At 33.5% G+C, this 21948-nt stretch overlaps 3 protein-coding genes across 3 annotated transcripts; 2 read left to right on the plus strand and 1 right to left on the minus strand.

Moving 5' to 3' along the window:
• Positions 1 to 7166: 7166 nt before the first annotated feature.
• On the plus strand, positions 7167 to 8128 carry LOC111307521 (inactive protein RESTRICTED TEV MOVEMENT 1-like). Its single transcript, XM_022905539.2, has 2 exons — positions 7167 to 7436; positions 7527 to 8128. The coding sequence occupies exons 1-2, from the start codon at positions 7191 to 7193 to the stop codon at positions 7872 to 7874; spliced, it is 594 nt and encodes a 197-aa protein (XP_022761274.2). The 5' UTR covers positions 7167 to 7190; the 3' UTR covers positions 7875 to 8128.
• Positions 8129 to 9340: 1212 nt separating this feature from the next.
• Positions 9341 to 10409, minus strand: LOC149512716 (LEAF RUST 10 DISEASE-RESISTANCE LOCUS RECEPTOR-LIKE PROTEIN KINASE-like 1.2). Its single transcript, XM_089751490.1, has 3 exons — positions 9821 to 10409; positions 9649 to 9690; positions 9341 to 9435 (listed from the first exon to the last, which is right to left on the minus strand). The coding sequence occupies exons 1-3, from the start codon at positions 10407 to 10409 to the stop codon at positions 9341 to 9343; spliced, it is 726 nt and encodes a 241-aa protein (XP_089607616.1).
• Positions 10410 to 16171: 5762 nt separating this feature from the next.
• On the plus strand, positions 16172 to 19594 carry LOC111307174 (protein TAPETUM DETERMINANT 1-like). Its single transcript, XM_089751491.1, has 4 exons — positions 16172 to 16280; positions 17724 to 17849; positions 18618 to 18728; positions 18814 to 19594. Exons 1-4 carry the CDS (start codon positions 16172 to 16174, stop codon positions 19125 to 19127), a joined length of 660 nt encoding a protein of 219 aa, XP_089607617.1. The 3' UTR covers positions 19128 to 19594.
• The last annotated feature ends 2354 nt before the right edge of the window (positions 19595 to 21948 follow it).

Below are 21948 nucleotides of genomic sequence, written 5' to 3' on the forward strand. Positions count from 1 at the left end.
ACAACCACCTAATTCATCCATATACTAGCCCATTTTTATCCCTCAAGTTCCCATATATAACTTTAACAGTCAAACTCCTGTAAAACCCTAAATTCATCCTATTAGCCTGAAAAGTGGTTCACGAGAGCAATGGACTATTCGAGAAACTTGTATTTGATCCAATCCTCATGACTTATATGAAGTTATACTGAGAGCTCTATAATAGACACCTGATTACCCCCAAGCCATGTGGACCCACTTAAACCATCTCATCCTAAGTGGTATGATCTTACAGCTCATTATGACTACCACTATAAAATTGTTGGCCATTGCACTTAAAATTACTCTACTCTAAAGCATGAGGTGCAACATTTAATCAATGATGGAATGAGCTTTAGCTTCTGACACTGTTCGTGCCAAGTATTTACGGGCCATCATTTCCAAGATAATAGAGAAAAAATTTGAATTAGCAAAGCTTGAGCAATTGATTACGAGAAACTACTTGATGAAGCAATTTGAGACATTGATGATGTTACTGGATGTTTTAAGTACTATACGTACCTTGCTGAAGATTTAGATGCAGAGCAAAAAGTTGTTATCTCTCTTTCTATTAAGACATTTAAGAGTTATGTGCTTAGGGAACCACTTGGGGTTGTTGGATTGATTACTCTATGAAATTATCCACTGTTGATGGCCGCCTGAAAATTAGCTCTTGCTTTGGCTATAGATTATGCTATAATACTGAAACCTTTCGAGTTGGTATCTGTCACCTATTTGGAGCTGGCTGATGTGTGTAGGACGGTTGATTTTCCTCAAGGTGTCTTGAACATTTTAACTGGATCGAGCCTGAAAGTTATAATTTTTTTGGCATCTCATCTCAATGTTGACAAGATTGCCTTTACCAGAAGCACTACAATAGGGAACATGATAATGAAAGCAGCCACTCAAATGGTCAAGCTTGTATCTTTAGAACTCGGCAGGAAAAGCCCAATCATTTTATTTGAGGATCAAAAACATGAAGAGTCGTAATGAATCAATGGGGCGAGATAAAAATCTTTCACCTGATTGCCTAGGGGCATGATTCTAAAGAGGATGTTAAAACTGGTTGAATGCTACTTATCATTCTAAGAGTTCTTTTAAAGTAATGTTAGGATTTCTTTTCTGCAATATGATTTCACTTGTTATCATTTTAATAAGGGCAAGTTAATGCATTTCATTACATTTTTTCTTTCACTCGACCATTATTCCATGGCCTGTTACTTTTCATAACTTTATATTCTCATTCTCAAATTTCAGATGATGAATATTTAGACAATGATAACAATAATTTTGAGATTTAATTTTGAGAATTCATCCATATTAATATGATGATATCATTTGAGCAAAAAAGTAAGCAGTTACTAGAGGTGAAATAGATATATCTTGAAGATGTGTAATCTTTTATACAGGTTCATGAGTTTTGTTCGATAGATGATGTTCAAGAAAGGCATTCACAATTGAGATGAAAAATGACCATATTTTTTTTGCCATTCGAAAAACCATTTATTGTTACCCCTTTGAGCCTATTATGATTTCGTTTTCTGAAGAACCCTAACCAATGATCACCATCTACATTGGGGGGTAATTTTTAAAAAAATTTCACAAAAGGTCTCAAAAATGAAAAAAAAAGAAAAAAAAAGAAAAATAAATACCACACATGACTTGGGGCAAAGTAATGAGAATATTTTGTGTGAGAAAAGAAAAAAATAGTGAAATGATGTGGGGGCAAAATGCCAAGCTGCATCAAATGATCTTCCGGTCTTGAACCTTTTTAATATATGTTTTGAGCCTATTATATCCATTTCTTTTATGACCCCTCACCTTGACCTACATTACAACCTTAAAAAGTTCATTTGGATCAAGTGTAAATGCTTAACTTGAATGATCATATGTTGAACGAATGTATGCTCATGATGAAATAATGAAATCATGCTACACTGCTCTAAAGTTGGATGTATGGAAGATATCAATAATGGATGAAAAATGAGCAAAAAAAAAAGATGATGAAAAAAAAAGAAAAAAAAAGGAAAAAATGAGAAAATGAAAAAAAGAGATTCAAATTGAAAACTTGAAAGGGTGATTTTGGTAAAAAAAAAAAGATCTAGGTCAAATGGCTCACATGAATGGAAGATCAAAGACATATGAAGATCCCTCAAAGACTGGGGTAAAGTTCGCCAAGCTCAAGATGACTTCAACAGTAAATGGAATGAGTTTTTGAAAAAGAATCCTAGATTAATGTTGAGAATTGTTTGAATATTCATCATTTGGACATACCATCCATCCCAATGACATGTATCCAATTTATTTTCTTTCCCATTTACTTTGTACCAAAACAGATCTTCATTGATTATCTTTACCATAATTCACCTTGTGTTCTCTTATTGTTTCACTCCTAGAATAAATTGAGAAAATGCTTGATTGCATTGTATTTGTCAAGAATTGAAATGATAATAAATGAATGAATATGTGCTTAAAAGAGTCTTGCATTCATTTGAAAAGAAATCTAAGATGATGGTGGTAACAAAATGAAGAAATGGTAGAAACCTAAAAGAGATGATTTGAAAAGATATATGATGTGATCAAATGGAGAATATGATGGGGTAAATCTTGAAAAGTGGTATAACCAAGTGATGAGTACAAGGATGAATTGATCGATATGGCTTGCAAGTTTTGATTGAATGATTGAAAACAATCAGTGGATAAAGTTTATTTTGAAATGGTTAATGCTGAGACACCTATGAGTAATGACTAGTGATGGTGGATGAAACTTGTTTTGATATTTGTTAATGCTGAGAAGTCCATTGAATGATGGTCAAGTGATGATCGATTGATGAAACTTATTCCAAAGTATTGAGAAACTGAACAAGGGAGAATGTGAGATGGTAGGGTCTTGAGGATTATATTCCATAATTATTTAGGATTTCATGACATTATTAACATTGGCATTACATGCATCATGGTGGCATCATTGCTTGAATAGTACATGCACATAATTTGATGAATTAAACTTTGTTTGGACATGCATGACACTATGAGGATATAAGTTACCGCATTTGCATCATTAAGAAGGTATTTACATCTTTGGTCATAACATTCATTCATACAAATTGTTAAGTCACTTGAAAAAGAAATTGCGAATATTTTGATGAGAATTTTTGAGAACTCAAATGAGAATATTTGAGTTTCAAAATAAAAATCTTTGAGGAGTGAAACCCTAAAGTTCATCGAATGTGAATCTTCGAACAAATGAAAAGTTTTAAACTTTTAGATGTGAATCTCCAAAATACAAAGCTTCAACCTTTTGGATATGAATTTCTAATGTTTTAAATGAGAACCTTTGAACTTAGATGTGAAATTCTAAGTTTATTGCATGTGAGCCTTTGAACTCAAATGAGAAGCTTTGAATTTTTGGATGTGAATCTCCAAAATTCAAATGAAAAGCTTTAGATTTTTGGATATGAATTCCTAGTTTGCCAAATGAGAACCTTTGAAAAGCCTTGAACTTTTGGATGTGAGTCTCCAAAATTCCAATGAGGATCTTTGATGCGAGTCTTACAAGTTGCAAATGCAAATCTTGAGATCTTGCAAATTTGAACGAAACTGAAATCTTGAGAATCAAATTTCAGTAAATTCTTACGAAGTTGGAAGGTTCTTATGAATCTGAACCTATGAATATTGAATTCAAGTTGTGAATCTTTGAGTTCCCATTACAAAATTTCTTCAATCATGATCTTCAACTCCTTTGGACATGATTGTCAAGGAGCATTTTATTTTCCAAAGTCGTGGTGCCTCTGTTTAGAGGAGCAATTTATTTTTCAAAGTCGTGGTGCCTCTGTTTAAAGGAGCAATTTACCAATTTACTTTCTCAAAGTCATGGTGCCTCTGTTTAGAAAAGCAATTTACTTTTCAAAGTCGTGGTGCCTCTGTTTAGAGGAGCAATTTAATTTCCAAAGTCGTGGTGCCTCTGTTTAGTACCTCTGTTTAGAGGAGCAATTTACTTTCCAAAGTCGTGGTGCCTCTGTTTAGAGGAGCAATTTACTTTCCAAAAATCGTGGTGCCTCTGTTTAGAGGAGCAATTTATTTTTTTAAAGTTGTTGAGCCTCTGATTAGAGGAGCCATTTATGTTTCTCAAAGTCATTGAGCCTCTGCCTAGAGGAGCTTTGATCAAAAACAAAAAAACAAAAAAAGTAAAAAGGTCGAGTTGAGTTCTGATTGGGTGTCTACGTCTTTGCGTAATTTTTGTTTCACAGAAAATGTGCAAAGAGGGGCAGCTGTAGACACCCAATTTGGTCCAGGTCCGGATCAGTTGGGCCTGGTCTAAATGGGTAAGCCCAATTTGGTTTTTATTTTGTATTTTTATTTTTATTTTTATTTTTTTTCTTTTGTATTTTATGTATTATTTATTTATTATTACTATATATTAATATATATATATATCTTTATTTATTTATTTTTCTTTTCTGTTAATATCTATATATGTATTTTATTTATCTAGTTATATATTTATTATTATAATTTATTTATTATTTTTTTTACTTATCTTGTAGTATTTTTTATTTATCTTATTATTATTTTTAATTATCTATTTTTTTTCGTTTATCTGATTTTTTTTCGTTTATCAGATTTTTTTTTCTTTTTTTTGGGGCTGAGATTGAATTCTGTTGAAGAATCCTACCGAGAATGGGGATTCAATTAGAGTCTAGATTTGATTCAAAGATTGAATCCTTATCCAAAAAGGAGTAGGGATTGATCAGAAACTCTTCTGATCAATCCCTATAAATAGGTGTAGAACACAGAAGCAAAAGAGAGAAAAAACAGTAAGCAAAAGCTACTAATTTGAGAGAAAAGGGGCGTGTAAAAAATTTTTAAAGGCTAAGAAAAGATTTAGAAGTGTTCTGAGAATTAGCAGAAATTTTTTGGAGATTTTTTTTTGAGAATTTCTAAAAAATTCCATATTTCGATTGAAATTTTTCGATAAAAGTTACATTTTTTGGCGAAGATTCCGGCCAACTTTGAAGTTTTCGACGAGCTGCCCAGTTTCCGACGAAGGATCCCAGAAATCGACCAACTTTTTGGTGAACTTCCGACGAAAAACTCAGATTCCGATGAAATTTTTCATAATCTGGTGAACATTCAACCGAAGTTCTTCGACCGTTTTAGAGAGAAGCGAGAGAAAAAAAAGGAAGAGAGAGAGAGGGGAGAAGGTTTCTATCGAAAAATAGAGGGAAGAGCCTTATATACCCTCCCAAAACGACGTCGTTTTTGCCTTAAGTGACCTAGAGGATCCGCGCGTTTTGCCGAGATCCAACCCGACTCGAGTGTCGACCCGCTTCCTGACCGGCACGTGTCTTCCCCCCTTCGAGCCGATAGTCGAGCCTAGCCGAGGTCCCAAGCTGCTTCTCCGAGCCGTTTCTCTTCCTTGAGCCGAGCTATACTCCGAGCCGCTCCAGGTTTTTTTTTTTTGAATTTATTTATTTATTTGTTTATTTATTTTTTTTATTTATTAGATTAGGTTTATTTAATATTCTTTTTATCTTTATTTTATTTTTATTTTTGTTTTACTTTTTTTTATTTTTTTATTTTATTTTTATTTATTTTCACTTTTATTTTGTTTTATTATTCTATTTTCTTTAAATAAAAATAAAAAAATTTTTTTGGGAAAAGTTGAAAGTATCAATTTTTCTTGAAAATCAAAGTTTCTAAAGAATATTTTTGGGGAAAAGTTGAAAGTATCAATTTTCCTTAAAAATAAATTTAAAAAAAAAAGGTTTTTGAGGAAAAGTTGAGAGTATCAATTTTTCTTGAAAATAAAAGTTTTCAAAAAAATATTTTTGGAAAAAAATTGAAAGTATCAATTTTTCTTAAAAATAAATTTTCAAAAAATAAATTTTTGAGAAAAAGTTAAAAGTATCAATTTTTCTCGAAATTAAAGTTTCAAAAAAATATTTTTTTTAAAAAAGTTGAAAGTATAAATTTTTCCTGCACAAAAACAATCATTTTTTTCTTTTATTTTTTTTAATGTTAAATAATCCGACGATGGAGCCTCTGTAAGTGAAACAGAAGTTTTCTTGCATACTCCTGAGGTGAGAAAATTTTTTCAATTTTTTGCTAAAAGTATTAAAGTCAATTGAGAATAATTTTCAATAATTAATTACTTGATAAAATTTTAATGCTCATTAGATAACACAAATTTAAGTTGATACCATCTTTTGATGGGCATTGTGAGGGTGCTATAACCTTCCTCATACGTAATCGAACTCTCGAACTTTGTTCTGATTAGTAGACCTGAACCTATTCTTTTAAGGACCCTTAACCTTAGGTGTTCCCTGAAAGGACAGATTCTTTAGGTGGCCAATCGCACCTAGATCAAAAAAATTGGTGGCGACTCCCTTAAGTCAATGTCTAGCGATAGATCCCCAGATCTAGACGTTATGATAATGATAAATAACTTAAAATTAAGAAATATCTTACATATTATTATAATAAAATTTTAAGAATTTTTTTACTTGTCAAAAAAAGAAATCATCCACCTAAAAGTCTACATAAATAATTTTTAATATTTACCTTTATATGTTATAATATAATATATATATATATGTATATATTAAATTAGATATATTAGATGTGATTGAAATATTTGAATTAAATTAACCATCGCAATCCAACTGCATATTATTAATATTATTATTATTATTTTGGCACTAAAATGAGAGCAGGATGTGGATGAGAACAAACAAACACCGGTTGGCTCAGTAGGGCTGTGCTGGCTTGTTTGGAAGACCCTCTTAGAAAAAGAAATTAAGAAGAGATCCGTACTATTGCATTTGTAAAAATGTGATATAATTAGCCATGGAAGAATTAATTTTCAACCAGCTAGCCTTTTGATTTATTCTCATTTCAGTGGATTGCAGAGCCTGCAAGCAACTAGAGAATCGATGCTTGTTGATTTATTGCAACAATCCTCTCCATAAGCAAAGGACAACATTCGTTCCTCAAAAAACTTTTTACGTTAGGAATAACAAACACTTGGAAATTCATATATATATATATATATATATATATATATATATATATATATATATATATATATATATATATATATATATATATATATACCAACCTTAAAATTGCAATCCCATTGGATTTGAGAGAGTAGCTAGCTAGGGCAGACTATGCATCCCTTCTGTTTCGGGTTGAGTCAAGAAATGAATCCCTCAGAGTCAGAAATGATCAAAGTAGGGCCTGCTGGATCTCGTGCAGGAGAACCATGGGATGAGATGGGTCTTTCTGAAATCACTGAAATATATATTTCCCATGGGGATGATACTATTAATTCTTTACAATTTCAGTATGTTGAAAATAGAACCCTAGTGTTGTCCGAGCAACACGGAGAGTCTGGGGGTCGATTCTTCAATGTTGTAAGTCTCTTTAAGCTTTTTCCTTCAAAAAGGCTATAGTTTTTTTTTCTTTTTAAATCCTTTATATCTTATGTTTGTACTACAAAACAGGTACATCTCAACCATCCATCAGAGTATATTACTGGGATAGCAGGCAATGTTAATTCCTATATCATCAGTGCACTTACAATTACTACGAATATAACAACATATGGACCCTTCGGCAGCCAAACGAAAGTTGCTGGATTTGACTTTCGACTTGGTAATTTACGTTTGTTTGGTGGATTTTATGGACACTTTTTAAGAAGGAATGATGGTACAGTATCTCTCAGCGCCATTGGAATTTATGTTAATCCCACCAGTAATCTGCCAACTTCTACCGAAGATAGAGTCAGAGGTGCCGCACTGCCACTTGGATCTGAGACTTCAAAATATTTAGGGTCATGGCCTGCAAAATGAATGGTTCAATAAAAGACATTTTCTGAAGAGTTTATCTTTAGATTTTATTTCTTATCAAGTTAATATGATGGTACCTTGCATTAGTCATACAGGCCAACATGGTTATTGGGTTAATGCAATCTTCTTAATGTAATTTTTTTTTTTTAATCATAGCCATGGTATTGATTTCTCAAACTAATTAATGCTGATATTGTTTGAGAGTTCTAAGCTTCTTTAATATGGTGGATTGGTATATACAATATTTTTTTGGCTAACTGATTCTCTCTTTCATGTGTGACTCGTTCCATTTGGTCGATCATTGAGAGTATGGATTCAAATCTTACCATATTTCATTTTTACTTGTTTAAATGATTGATTGTACGTTATGACTCAACAAGCTTTATCTTATCAAGCTGTATCACTTTTACATTGATGACCTATGATTAAACAAACGTAATTGAACACAATGGCTTTAAGGACATCGAGCTCACACTACTTGATCGTAAAGCTTCAGAGAGCAGAGCCTAAATTGAAAAGCTTGATAGAGTCATTGGCATAATGTAATGCTCCATTCTTGGTCTTGAGAGTTCATTGCATTATTGCAGTCTAATTCAAAAATATATAATGTAATGGACAAAAGACAATGTTCAAATCGTCCTTGCTGTCACTATCTTCCATAACTGAACCGGTGACGAATTTCTCGTCAGCTTTGGTGCTTTTGGAGCCATTGCTGGGTCTGTTGTCTTCTGGTTCAATGTACAATGCGCCCATAGCTGAGCTAGCTTGGACTTCAACTTCGTTGTATAAATCACCAAAATCATCATCCATGGAATCCTTTTTTTTTTTCTCTCTTTTTTACGTTAGACTCATTTCTGAGAATGGGACAAGCAAAAAATGCAGGTAAATGCAATATAAAGAAGCTGAAAAACTCTTTTAGGATATAAAACGCTACAGAAGCCATTACCAGGATTTAAAAGGTATTGAATTTGGGCCTTAAGGCAACTCTAGAGACTGTTGGTGACTCTACTATGGGCCAATTTCGTCAATCAGTGTTAATCGGTGGCCCTGGCATCAATTTGGGCTACTTTTGGCCCTTTTTAAACTGCCATTGTTAACCTGTTTGGATTTTTCAATGGCTTACTTTTTGCCCGTTCTTCGGCCCAATCAGCTTGGGAATATACATCGTTGATTGCTAAAAGGAGAGACCCAAGAAAATCTTGTAGAGAATCATTTTCCACTGCCAAATTGAAAAACAAAAATTGAAGAGTTGGATTGAATTATGAAGGTTGTTGGTCAATTTTTGAGCTAAAAATGAACTTAAAATTTTACTAATTGAGCTGTGGCTCAAAGCCTCAAATGGCATCTGGTGAAGAGATGGGTGCCTGAAAAAAATAATTACCAATTGAATAGTCCTTTGGATACACGCAGCAATAAAAAGTTGCAATTCTATGAATAAAAGCAGTTTTTTGTTTCCTCTGTCTGATATTCTATTGAGAAACTGGTTTGTACAAAGCAACTCTCTTCTTCTGAATGAAATAGAACACTGTTGCTGCCATAATCAAACTGCCAAAACCCAGTGCACCTGCCAAAGGGAATCAATAAGATTAGTAACGTTGTTAGCCATTGGAGTCGTTGGGTTATAGCCTATATATATTGCTTTCACTCTTCATTTTTCTTAAAATATTTGTGCTAAACACATATTCCGAAGATATGAATATTATGGGTGGAACCCTCCAAATATGAAAAATACTTCAAAACTTGATTGGTCATAGCATTTGCAATGAGAAATGCTCACCTATAGCTGGGTAATTTGGTCCAAACTTGATTAAACTTTCACCTGTGATTAACACAACATAAACTAGGTGAAATATAAGAAGCTGGAAAGTGAAAACTAATCTTTGTTCTAATGGATGATTGCCAATTATGATATTTATTTAGCAAATTAAGGAAAGCTACAGCATATATACCATTGTGAAAACAACTGATTGAATGCTTTCCATCAGGGCAATGGCAGAAGAAATTCTTTTGCAGCTGATCATTACTGTATCCACAAAAGCCTCCAGTAGCTTCACATGATTGACAAGCAACATCTGTCTGCTCCCACTTTAACTCGAATCCTTCTTTCAAAGCTCCTGCCAAACCATTGCTTAAAACTCCATTGACTGCCTTTTCAATCACCGGGAAAGTGACTGTTGATTCGCAATAGGTATTCCAATCGAACTCTGGGATTGCTCCCTCAGTGAACACATATGAGTTCTTGGCATTGTATTGCAGGCATGCTATAGAAGGAAGTGAAGGAGGAAACAACGTACAATTATAAAAGAAACGTAACATCCTGTTGTGTAAAATACTATAGTTAAACAAAGACAAAGTAGGCAACATAAAATCTTGATACAACCTAGGACATGCTACATCTTTTGATCCAAAATGATCAACAACGAGAGAATTGTTGGAGTAATTTATTGTTCTAATGCTGTAGATATTGTTAGAGAGATAGAGCATTGGGTTTTGATCAATGCAGGAAACATTAAAGCCTGGATATCCACAATATTGCATCGACGACTGCTGGTTTTGATGCCAAAAGGGGTAGCCAATAGTGAAGCCATTGCCACAGTCAAATGAAAGGCATAAGGTATTTGATTTTTGCAAAGAATTGGCATTGATAAATGTATGAAAAAGGCTAATCAAGTGAAGAGAGAAGAGGAAGCTGCCTGGAGAAGCCATGAATTTGCAGGAAAATGCTGTCAATGGCAGTTGAGCATCGGCTGGGAGGTCCAATTTCTTCTATTGATTCCTGTATCATATTATATTTTGTATTTGGTAAGGTTCTTAAAATATGAAGATGGTCCAAAATTGATGTCAATGAAGTCAGTAGGAAGATACAATATATAAGTACTACATGATAATGAAATAATTAAAATATCAATCAACAATAATTTTTCTTTAAAAAAAAAGTATATTGGCTATTAATTATTGATATATCAGCGTAAACAAACTTAGAATTAATTTATAGCTCAAGATTTAAAACTCTTATCCCTGGCTTTTTAAGTTACTAACAGTCAATGAAATTACACACATTTCATTTACTAACAAAATTTTCCAAATCTACAGCAATGGTAATAACCAGAGACGGAAAATAAAACAAGATTTTGAAACCAGAAAGAAAAATGAAAAATGCAATAGATCGATAGACAAAGAAATAATTCACTATTATTATTAAAAGTTAAAAAATAATATATAATAAAAAGCTTATGATAATGTTTTGATTTCATTTATAAAATTTAAAATTTTCTTTTTTTTGATAGAATCAAAGTTAAAAACAAGAGGGTTATCTCATTTCCAAAGTTATGATAAATCGTTTACACTTAAAAAATTTATAAATCTTTTAAAATTTATTAAACTTATAAATCATCTATCAACAAATATAATGAAAATTCAAATTTAAATACTTTATTTTTAAATTTTAAATCTTAATCACTCGTGTCTACCTCTTTGTGCATAAAATTTAAAAATTTCAAGAACCATGAAATAATAATCCATATATGAAATAAGCCTAAGTGAAAAAGTAATTGAAGACTAGCTGAGAAGAAGAATGGACCGTACAAACTATCCCAGTTAGGCAGTTTTGTCGGCTCTTTGCGAGCCCAATTTCCACAAACCAAGGACAAGGACGAGTAAGCCCCCACACTGCCATCTCTCGTTTCCAATTTTGGTTCAAGAACCAGCGAAACTCCTTGTGAAACAAACCAACCTTGAGTTGTTCCATCGACTTGACATGTCCAAGGAAAACCGTGCATCCTCATATGTTTTCCTTGAATTTCTATTAGTCAACCATCAATTTTCGAGCAAAGCCAGACATTGAAATCTTGTGTCTATATGGACACATTATTGTCATGTCAAACGCGCGTTAGTGGTCGGTATGTCGTACCATGAAAGCAGGCTTGTGTTTGGTTCAATGGTTGGTAATGGCCTTAGCACCTGTATTTGCTGCATACGCATAGAAACTGGACTAGGCTGCGCATACTGCAGCTCCAACACGTGACATGGCATGGAGGTCCAAAAGGGAGACAGGATTTTTCTCCACAGTTGCTGGAGTGGACAATCAACAATGAAGGTTTGGTTTTAAAAAAAACTTCAATGATCAACAATCACACTTACTGTTTCGACCACAAAAAATTGTCACAATTACAGTGGTTTCTACTCTATGGTTGCCATTTTTTGGGTACTGTTTTTTTTTGGCTATCTTGATAGTATTTGATGGGAGAATATCTAAGAAGTAGCATCGAGTTTAGGGCGGCTTAGGTTCAGGATATAGACAGAATGCATGTATTTTAAGCCTGAATCTGACTTAAACCTGAAGCAATTCACGTGACCTTGATAACTAGCAAATTACTAATAAAGAAAACCTGATACAATTCTCCCTGTTAGAAGTATTCTTACCAGTCAATGCTCTATCTTTGTAATTAAGCTTGGGTAGGTTTAGTCATCTTTCTTGTTCAGCAGCCATGACTTTTAAGTATCTGCAGAACTTAAACGGCCTTCTCACATGGCTCCATAAACAGCTGAAGGAAAAAGAACAGATAATCTCTCCATTTATCTTCAATCCCTGGTTGACTTTAATATAAATGTTGTTTCAATTTTAACACAAAATAAGAAACTGAGAATATACCAAACAGAATGTGAACCTACCCTTTGGTGCGGTCTGAGAGTCTGCTGAAATTTTGCATTTAAGAGAAATGTCAGATTAGGGAAACATCATTTTATTTACTATATTTGTTTTAAGAGGAAAAAAATGAACTTTGAGCAGCTTTCACTGTTTATAAGATTCTGATTCTTCACAGTTTCACACCATCTCGGTGAAACTTGAAGGTAGTTTTCCTTTCACATTTTACATTTGGCTTAAAACCAGAGGAGATCGAGGTGTCTTCACATTGGCCTTCTCAGCGTTCGGGCTCCATCGTAATGTTAACTATTGAGAACAAAAATACCCATAGCACTCAAACTCTGCGAGAGGACAAGGAATGCACATCTAAGATTGGACTGTTGCCATGTTTGATGATAGGTATGGAGATGCACGTGCAAATGGTGTAGCTAAGAAGTTTGCTTTCTGTGTTCATGATGAATGATTCATTCCTTTATGTTGTTTTGTTTTTACAATAAGAAAAAATTATGAATTTGGTATAAGTCCTGGCATAGGCTTGGAAAAAAATGGAAAAGTTTTACTGTTTTGATGGGACTGTATTAGAATATGTTGTAAATAGTATATTTAGTTAGGTATAAATATATTTATATTCTCTCATGATATAAATATTATGCTATAACTTTAAGGAATAAGTCATAACATTTATTTTTTATAGATTCGCTTCATGGTGTTAGAGTGGTGGCCTTCCCTCTTTTTTTATCTTCAATTATGATCCAAATATTTTATTTTTTTCTCAAATCTAAAAATAATTACTTTCTATTATTCTACTCTAACAATTTTTTTATAATATATTATTTTTTAAACTTTTTAATGGCTTTCAACAACCAATCCTCTTTCATATCATCTTTTTCCTTCTCCACTATTTCTAGCGTTATCTCTATTAAATTGAACTCAAAAAATTATTTACTTTGGCGTGATCAGATAACATATTTTTTATTATGCAGCGATTTAATGGAACATGTTGATGGCATCATTCCACCTCCTCCTAAAACAATAACCAAAGATAATGAAACTACATCCAATTCTGCATATACAGAGTGGGTGAAGAAGGATCAATTTGTTTTTTCTTATCTGAAGACAACATTGTCGTAAAGTGCACAAGCACAAGTCCTGGGTTTGTCATCTTCTCACTAGATTTGGATAACTTTAGAAACTATTTTTCATCAATAATGTCAAACAAAGTTAGATCTGTTTTGTGATGAGTTGTTGAGTTTGAGTAAAAGAATTGTCTATTAAAGAATATCTTGCCAAGATAAAATCTATTTTTGATAATTTAGTAGCCATAAATCATCCTATCTCTAATTCAGAATTGGTCACTCATACATTGAATGGACTGCCAAATACAATTGAATATCAACCGGTTATCTTTGCTATTGAAAATAGAGAGAATCTCATTTCCTTTAATGATTTAAAAGTACAGTTATTAGTTTATGAGCAGCGCTTAAAAAAATTTAGATATTGTTATCACAACCTATGAATTCCATTGTTAGTTCTCATAAAACCGCTATAGTAACTCACTCAACTAGTCGAGGTCAGCACTTCAATAATCCTCATCGTGATTTTAGGTGCACTGGACAGATTAATCAAATGTATGATCATTGTGATTCTCTGTCTTTTCCTTGCACAAATCATATATATCAACGAGACTTTCAAACAAATAACCAAGATAACAGGAACTTTCCACGTTCTCAACATGCAACTTGTGTCATAAAGTGCCAAATTTGTCACTAATTCAACTATACTACTGTAACATATCAATATCGCTATAATAAATCTAATTATAGTCTAAGCAATTTTTTTGTTGGTCTTTATCTTTCTACTGTTATTTCAAATGATACTCCATTTAATACTCCAATAGACAATGACAATGATGCCTACTAGTTGGTAAATCCAGGTGTTACTAGTCACATGACTTTCAATCCATCATTGGTACATTAGTCCATTCTTTATGCTGGCAATGAATGTATTTTTATTGGTGATGGTAATTCTCTAAACATCACTTGAATTAGTGATTCTTCTATATGTCTTTGTTCTACAAAATTAGCATTGAAAAATATTCTATTTGTTCAACATTAAAGGAAAATTTATTATCTATTGCTAAGCTAACCAAAGACAATAACTGTGATTTATATTGTCTTACTTGAGGTTTTTTTATTAAGGATCTTTGCATGGGAAAGGTACTTTTAGATGGACTAGTTAAAGGCAACCTTTATAGGATTCCTATAAGAGATGTGGAATGATTTGTTGGTGTGAGGTAATGCGACCAACAAGCTTTGTTTAATGACAGTTTTTCTTCAGTTTCTGGAATAATTTGGCATCAACAACTTGGACATCTAATTAGCAAAATTATAGCATAGTTAAAATCTAATAAGTTTATCTATCCTAAGGATTCTTCCCTTTGTAACTTAACTTATGCAGCTTGTCAAGCAAAAAAAAGTTGACGTTTTTGCCTTTTGGTTTATCTACTAGGATAATTTCTAATGTTCTTGAATTAATTCATCGTGATCTTTGGGGGCAATCACCTACTACTACTGTTATTGGTTTTCGCTATTATATTATTTTTGTGGATGATTTCAGTCATTATACTTCGTTTTATCCATTAAAACGTCATTCTAATAGTATTACTTGTTTTAAAATTTTTAAGACTATTGCTGGAAATCAATTTGGCAACAAGATCGAATTTTTTCAATGTGATGGAGCTAATAAGCTTATTAAGGGTGATTTTAAAAATCTTATTGATCACCATGGTATTTCTCTTCAAATTTCTTGTTTACATATTCATGAACAAAATGGTTTAGTAGAATGAAAAAAATAAACATATTGAGGAAATGGGCCTGACTCTATTGTTTCAAGTTTCCTTACCATGATCTCTTTGGCTTGAGGCATTTTTAACAGTTGTTTATCTTATCAATCGACTTCTTACATCAGTTTTGGGTAATCATTTTTCTTTTGAGGTGTTATTTAACTCTGTACCATATTACAATCATTTGAAAGTTTTTGGATATGCTTGTTATCCTCATTTAGTTTCTTATCGAAAAGATAAGCTTTTCCCAAAATCCACTTGTTATGTCTTTTTGGGGTATAGTTCAGTCCATTAAGGATATCGTTGTTTAGACCCCTCTAATGGTCGGGTTTATATCTCACGACATTTTGTCTTTGATGAAAATTACTTTTTTTTTTGCAAAACATTTTGGTTCTACAGCTCCTAGGATTCTTTCTCATCCTATTGACTTTTCTACATCTCTTGAGGTTAGTTCTGAGGTATCTTTTCCCATACCTCTTACTACAATTATGTTAGAACCATTACCAAGTGTTTCAATCCTAAATACAACTATTTCTAAACTTGATACAACTATGTTGCACCCTTTGCTCAACCATCATCTAAGCTCTCCACTTCTTCTAGTTCTAAAACTATACATCCATGGTTACACAAAGTCGAGATGGTACTTGAAGGCCCAAAGTACCATACTCTTTATGTGTTATAAATTATCCATCTTTTGAGCCAAAATTCTTCAACGAAGCATGTCAAGATGAAAAATGGATTTCAATTATAAATGATGAATATTTTGATTTGATGTAAAATAATACTTGGTTTTTAGTGCTTCGTAATTCATCCATGAATGTTGTTAGTTGTCGTAGGATCTATAAAATCAAAGAGCAAGCTGAAGGTGCTATTGAGAGGTATAAAGCAAGATTAATGGCTAAAGGTTTCACACAACTAGAAGGTATTGACTTTGATTCCACCTTTAGCTTTTTTGTTAAGGCATCACTATTCGAATTGTTCTCTCTATTGTTGTTAGTAGAAGATGGTCCATTAGGCAATTAGATGTCAAAATTGCATTTTTACACGACAAGTTGCATGAAAAAGTTTATATGGCACAACCACCAAGGTTTGTAGACCCTAATCATCCTCATCATGTTTGTAAATTACATCACTCTCTTTATGATCTTTGCCAAGCTCCATGAGCTTAGTTTCAAAGATTTAGTTCTGCTCTTCATGCCTTTGGTTTCAAAAGCAGTCAAGCAGATCCTTTAATGTTCATATGGCATTCCTCATCTGACATGATGTTGCTTTTACTTTATGTGGATAATATTATTCTCATTGGCTTTTCATTAAGTGTTAGTCATTCATTCATTTCGTAGCTTTCTTCATAATTTTCAATGAAATATCCCAATAATTTTCATTATTTTCTTGGAATAGAAGCATATTGTACAACAAAACATTTGTTGTTTACACAAACCAAATATATGTTGTCTCTATTTTTGTGTTTGGGTATGGAAAACTACAAACTTACTTCTATTCTAGTAACTGCTGGTAAGAAGCTTTCTCTATATGATGGGATTTTTTTTGCAGACCTATCACAATATCACACCATTGTTGGAGCTTTGCAATATTTTAACTTTACTAGATTTGACATTACCTATGTTGTGCAACAAGTTTGTCAATTTATGCATGTGCCTCGTGATATTCACTTTCAAGCTATGAAACGAATCTTGAAATATCTTAAAGGAACTACCAATTGTGATATTCGATTACTTTCTTGCACTATACCGAATCTGGTATACTATGTTGATGCTAATAGAGCTAGTTATCCAAACACTAGACGTTCTATAATGGGTTACTATGTTTTCTTAGGTTCTAATCTCATTTCTTGGTGTATTAAAAAGCAAGTTTCTATTGCTCAATCTAATACTAAAGCAAAGTATATGGCTTTTTTTATAGCTTCTCGAGATAATTTGGATTTCTTATATATTAAACGAAGTTATATATTCTCTTGCACTACCTTGTTTGTATATTCTAACAATATGAATGTTACTTAACTTGCTGCCAATCTAATCTTTCATGCTCGTAGAAAACATATAAAGACCTCTTATCACTTTGTTTGAGACCTTGTTTGCAAGCACTTTCTTCAAGTTCTCAAATTTTCATTAATTTAATAACAAGCTCTTGTACAGTTCTCTCTAATCACTTAAAGGTTATATTGAAATATGTTATCAATAATTGTACATTTAGTTACGTATAAATATACTTATAATCTCTCATAATATAAATATACATAATATAACTTTAAATGAAATAAAATAATATATTTATTCTTTACAGATTCGTTTCAGATGGGATCATATGTGGCTAGCTATTCTTACAAGTTCTTCTTTTAATTAAGCAGGTTGTCCAATTCCACCCTGCAACTTTCTTGAAGAGCTCAGGAGCCTGAGTCAGGACTCAACTTTTGTCTTTACTGAAGCTGCTGCTTCTTCCTCTGCCTGTAATATTGCAGAAACGAAACAAGAAAGTAGAAACAGCTTAGAGAGAGAGAGTGGGGAGTGGAATTTGAAATTACACAGGTGGCACCTGCTAAGGTGTAATAGAAAGAGGAAATTTGCTTTTTGACCAACAAATGTTAGCAAAAGATCAACAGGACGGTACATCACTACAATGGGTTATATGATGTTTCATTTCTTGTATCAACCTCTTGTTGCCATAACAAAAAATGAAGCCTAATATACATGGTGTATCATGTTATGCTAATAGGAAATCACCTTTGCTATTGAATTGAATCCTTATTAAGGGAACTTTTTAAAATGGCATTGGGCCCGTATTCCAAATGGCTGTTAGAAAGAAAGTGATGGGATGGGTGGTCCTCTCTTGTCTCCTTGATATAATAAACCGTACTTCACTTGTAAAGTACCCAATTACACCGGTCAAGTAGCTAAGGGTCACCATTCAATGCTCAAAGGCCTTATAAACTCCACAAATCTCTCATTCTCTCTCACAATTGTCACATTTAACCACGAGGCATAGACGCAGGCCAACTGCTGAACTGTTTCATTTCATCTTGATTTGCATCTCACCAAAAAAAAAAAAAAAATCATGAGCTCTACTCATATTTACTGGATTTTCCACTTGCTGATGCTCATAATTATATTCTGTGATCTTGAAATGCATGCAGGTAGTATTAAATTTTCCACTCTTAATCTTTGATTCTTCTATTTTGGTGTTGAACTTTGTTATTTTATCTGTGTTATCAAAATCTTGGAGTTCTTATTACCATTTCTGGCAGAATCATCCAAGAAACTTCTGCATTCAACTTGTGGTGATAACTGCCAGTTAACAAGAGTTAATATGACAACACAGCAGGCACATTCAAGTCATAGAAAGCTTTTGGTACATGGTAAATATTCTATTTCTCTATTTCATGCTCCTCTGATGGTACAATGCCAATCTTTTTTTTTGCTTTGCTTACCTTTCTTCAACAGGTAATTGCACAAACAGAGACATAAGCATATCACAAAGCAAGGATTCCACGTCTGGGATCCCACAATTCATAGTGCAGATTATCAACACCTGTGTTTCTGGTTGTCCTCCTTCAGACATCCATCTCCACTGTGGTTGGTTTGCCTCTGCAAGAATAGTAAACCCAACAACCTTCAAAAGGGTCTCCTATGATGATTGCTTGGTTAATGGAGGGAAAGCTTTGATGACCAGCCAAGCTATAAGATTCACTTACTCCAACTCCTTCATGTACCCTCTTGCATTTAAGTCTGCTAAGTTTTGTTCAGCTCTACCGTGAAGAAATTCTCTACAAAGAAGTTATGTAGAATTGTAGACTGAGATACCAACTAGACCCGGAGCCATATCCAGGAAAAGCTAGGACGAAGAAAAGCACGGGCTCATTTTTTCTACAGTTTAATATTAGCCCATTGAACATACAGTTCTCTATCAAGAGTTCCTACTTTACTTTAAACTTTTGTAGCTGTGGACAATGTACTGAGTAATGTTTCATCATCCCCAAAAAGTTGTGAATTTCATTGTTCTGGAATCAAAATACTTCGAGTCAAAAGCTACGGTTTCTCTCTGGTTGCAGGGGGCAAAGAAAGTGTCTAGAACTCAGTGCTTCTTTTTGCATTCTTTCACTAGGAGACGAAGTTTTGGATTTATTGTTCACTTTTTCATATCTAGACTAGAGCTGCAGTTGTCGGGTCTCCTTTTGAAGATCGATGGGAACCATACACAGAGAGTTAGTGAAAGTTTCAACTGAGAAAAGAAGCAAAAGCTGTTAAGATGGCTTTTCACTCCCTCCTTGTGACTCGTGATTTCAACAGCTACAATTTCCTATTCTCGAGCAGTGAGCCTTGTCACTTTTGTTAACATATTACCATTCATTTTCCAATTGACTATGCGAAGAAACTACTGAGTAGTGAGTAGTGATCCTCTTTTCCTGCTTGTTTGAATGCGAACCGATCAACCCTCGATGGACCATAGATGGATTAGTACAATTCCAATCTTGTTTTCTTAGTTGCTGTAGTTTGTACAAGACAAAAGAAATAGAAAAATCAAGAAATATCGTAAGCTTGACTTTGAATCCTGAACTTTGGCAAATCACATATAAATCAATTGAATCGCTTGCCTAGTGCAGCCACATATTAGTGCATGCTTCGAATTTGTTTGTCATAAGCTAAACTCAAGCCTATATTTTTCCACTTTACAAGAAACTCGACCCGATTCAAACCTTTCATTTATGCAAAGAAGCAGGAATACTGCTACAAGATGTACAGTGCTTTCTGTTTTAAGAACAGAAACAAATGAAAGAATTACAAAAGAAATTGCAGGTAATTACAAGTTAAAAAATGGAAAAGATATTCTGAGGAATGAGCCAGTTATGACAAAGCTCAACATTGACTTGGTCTTCTCTCTCTCCAAGTATAATAGATAGTTGCATTCGTTCATCTTGCAAAATTTCTGGTGCAGCCATTTTATTCTTACATTAAGGAGATAAAAGGAGTGGCACTGCTTTTTTGCCCACAGAAACTCTGAAAACCAGTCACCCACCTGCCTGCCTATACCAGATTTTTGAAGAATTCTTTGCCAGACCTTTTTAGAAAAGGTACAAGTAAAAAGAAGATTATTCCTCGACTCCACATCTGCATTACATAACAAACAAGCTCTATTTGTCACTTAAATACCCCAGCTTTGCAACCTATTCGTGGCAGGAAGTCTATCAAGGATAGCCACCAAGAGATGATAGAGTGCCGAGGTATGTGAGAAGGGAACCAAATAAGTTCTTGCCAATCAATTTTTTATCTGCTTGTCCCTTATAGCCTGCCAAATAGCTCCTGGATGGAATTTTTTAAGTCTGCCAGATGTGCTTAAGAATACAAGCTTGATTCCATTCCTTCAACTTTCAAGCCTTTCAAGCCAAGACCTTCTTCAGACTTTGGATAACAGATAAAATTCCAATGAACACTAGCTCGTTGAGCTGAGCAATCTGTTCCTTTCCAAAAAAAGGATGCACAAAGCAGTGCCACTCTTTTTATCACCTTATGTGTAAGAATAAAATGGCTGCACCAGAAATTTTGCATGCTAAATAGTACAGATTGAATTAGTTCCACTCTTCCCGCATATGAAAGGTGCTTGGCTGTCCAACTATTGATTCTCTGCGTGATTTTCTCAAGAAGAGGAGTACATTCCTTATCATAGAGCATTTTTGTAATAAGAGGAACACCTAAGTGGCTTACTAGCAACTTCATCAAAGTATGTTGCAAGTTATGTTTAGGTTTGGTTTTGTTTGATTTGATTACTGATTGTGTTGAGCTCTGATTTTAGAGTAATTTTGGAAAGATAGAAGAGAAGAACGTTTAGAGACAAAGGCAGGGAACTATGTTTACACTTTGACGTGTAAGTCAGAATAGGTGAGGTCAGAAAGAGAGTAATAAAGAGAATTAGGAGTAGAATGAATTTACTTTAATGGTGCCTGTATCTTCATATTTATAGATAAACGATAGGGGACCATTAAGGGATAATAAGGATAGTGTCGAGTTGATGTGGCACTGAGTATGTTAAATCAACCTGATATATCAAGTTGATACAAATGTCATAATTATCTCTAGTTATCTGCTAAAGACTTCTAACATGAAAAAAGATCACTATACTTTTTTTACCACTAAATGCTCACAACATTTTGTCTCCCCATCAAGCAGTCTAAGTATCAGACTATTGATTATGCGATCGACACATGCCATGTAAGGCAGATAGGTAAAAATAAATGACGTGAAATTAGATTCCTCGTAGCCAACGTCATAGAAGATCGGCATCGAGAGACAAGTAGCATTAAGTGGTGGTCTAACTTGATGGGAGTCTGATCTTGCGCATATGTCTTAGGTTGGGCGCATAGCTAACTTGAAGATTACTGATGTGTTAATTGCTCGAGATGATCCAGGATTAGTGCTGAAGTTCATTTGATCGATGTGGGAATTGTGTTTTATTACTTGAGGGAGGATTTGAGTCTTTATTTTGAACTCCGATGATGGATCGGGCATCTAGTATGTCCCAAAAAATTGTTTGATCTGGCTAATCTAACTTACGATTCTTCCATTTTGATCGGTTTGACTGTA

The sequence above is a fragment of the Durio zibethinus genome, chromosome 22, assembly GCF_047325235.1.
Source record: "Durio zibethinus cultivar Kanyao isolate XHJ-2024 chromosome 22, ASM4732523v1, whole genome shotgun sequence".
In the NCBI taxonomy this organism is placed as follows: domain Eukaryota; kingdom Viridiplantae; phylum Streptophyta; class Magnoliopsida; order Malvales; family Malvaceae; genus Durio; species Durio zibethinus.

Excerpts from the sequence above, each read along its gene's own strand:
- LOC149512716 (XM_089751490.1), bottom strand. The coding sequence starts at position 10,409 with ATGCAATATTGTGGATATCCAGGCTTTAATGTTTCCTGCATTGATCAA. Across the intron at positions 9,691-9,820 it reads AATCAGTTGTTTTCACAATG|GTGAAAGTTTAATCAAGTTT; the intron begins GTATATATGCTG and ends TGTTAATCACAG. Across the intron at positions 9,436-9,648 it reads ACCAAATTACCCAGCTATAG|GTGCACTGGGTTTTGGCAGT; the intron begins GTGAGCATTTCT and ends TCCCTTTGGCAG.
- LOC111307521 (XM_022905539.2), top strand. The coding sequence starts at position 7,191 with ATGCATCCCTTCTGTTTCGGGTTGAGTCAAGAAATGAATCCCTCAGAG. Across the intron at positions 7,437-7,526 it reads GGGGTCGATTCTTCAATGTT|GTACATCTCAACCATCCATC; the intron begins GTAAGTCTCTTT and ends ACTACAAAACAG.
- LOC111307174 (XM_089751491.1), top strand. The coding sequence starts at position 16,172 with ATGAATGTTGTTAGTTGTCGTAGGATCTATAAAATCAAAGAGCAAGCT. Across the intron at positions 17,850-18,617 it reads TGCAGAAACGAAACAAGAAA|AATCATCCAAGAAACTTCTG; the intron begins GTAGAAACAGCT and ends CATTTCTGGCAG. Across the intron at positions 18,729-18,813 it reads TAGAAAGCTTTTGGTACATG|GTAATTGCACAAACAGAGAC; the intron begins GTAAATATTCTA and ends TTTCTTCAACAG.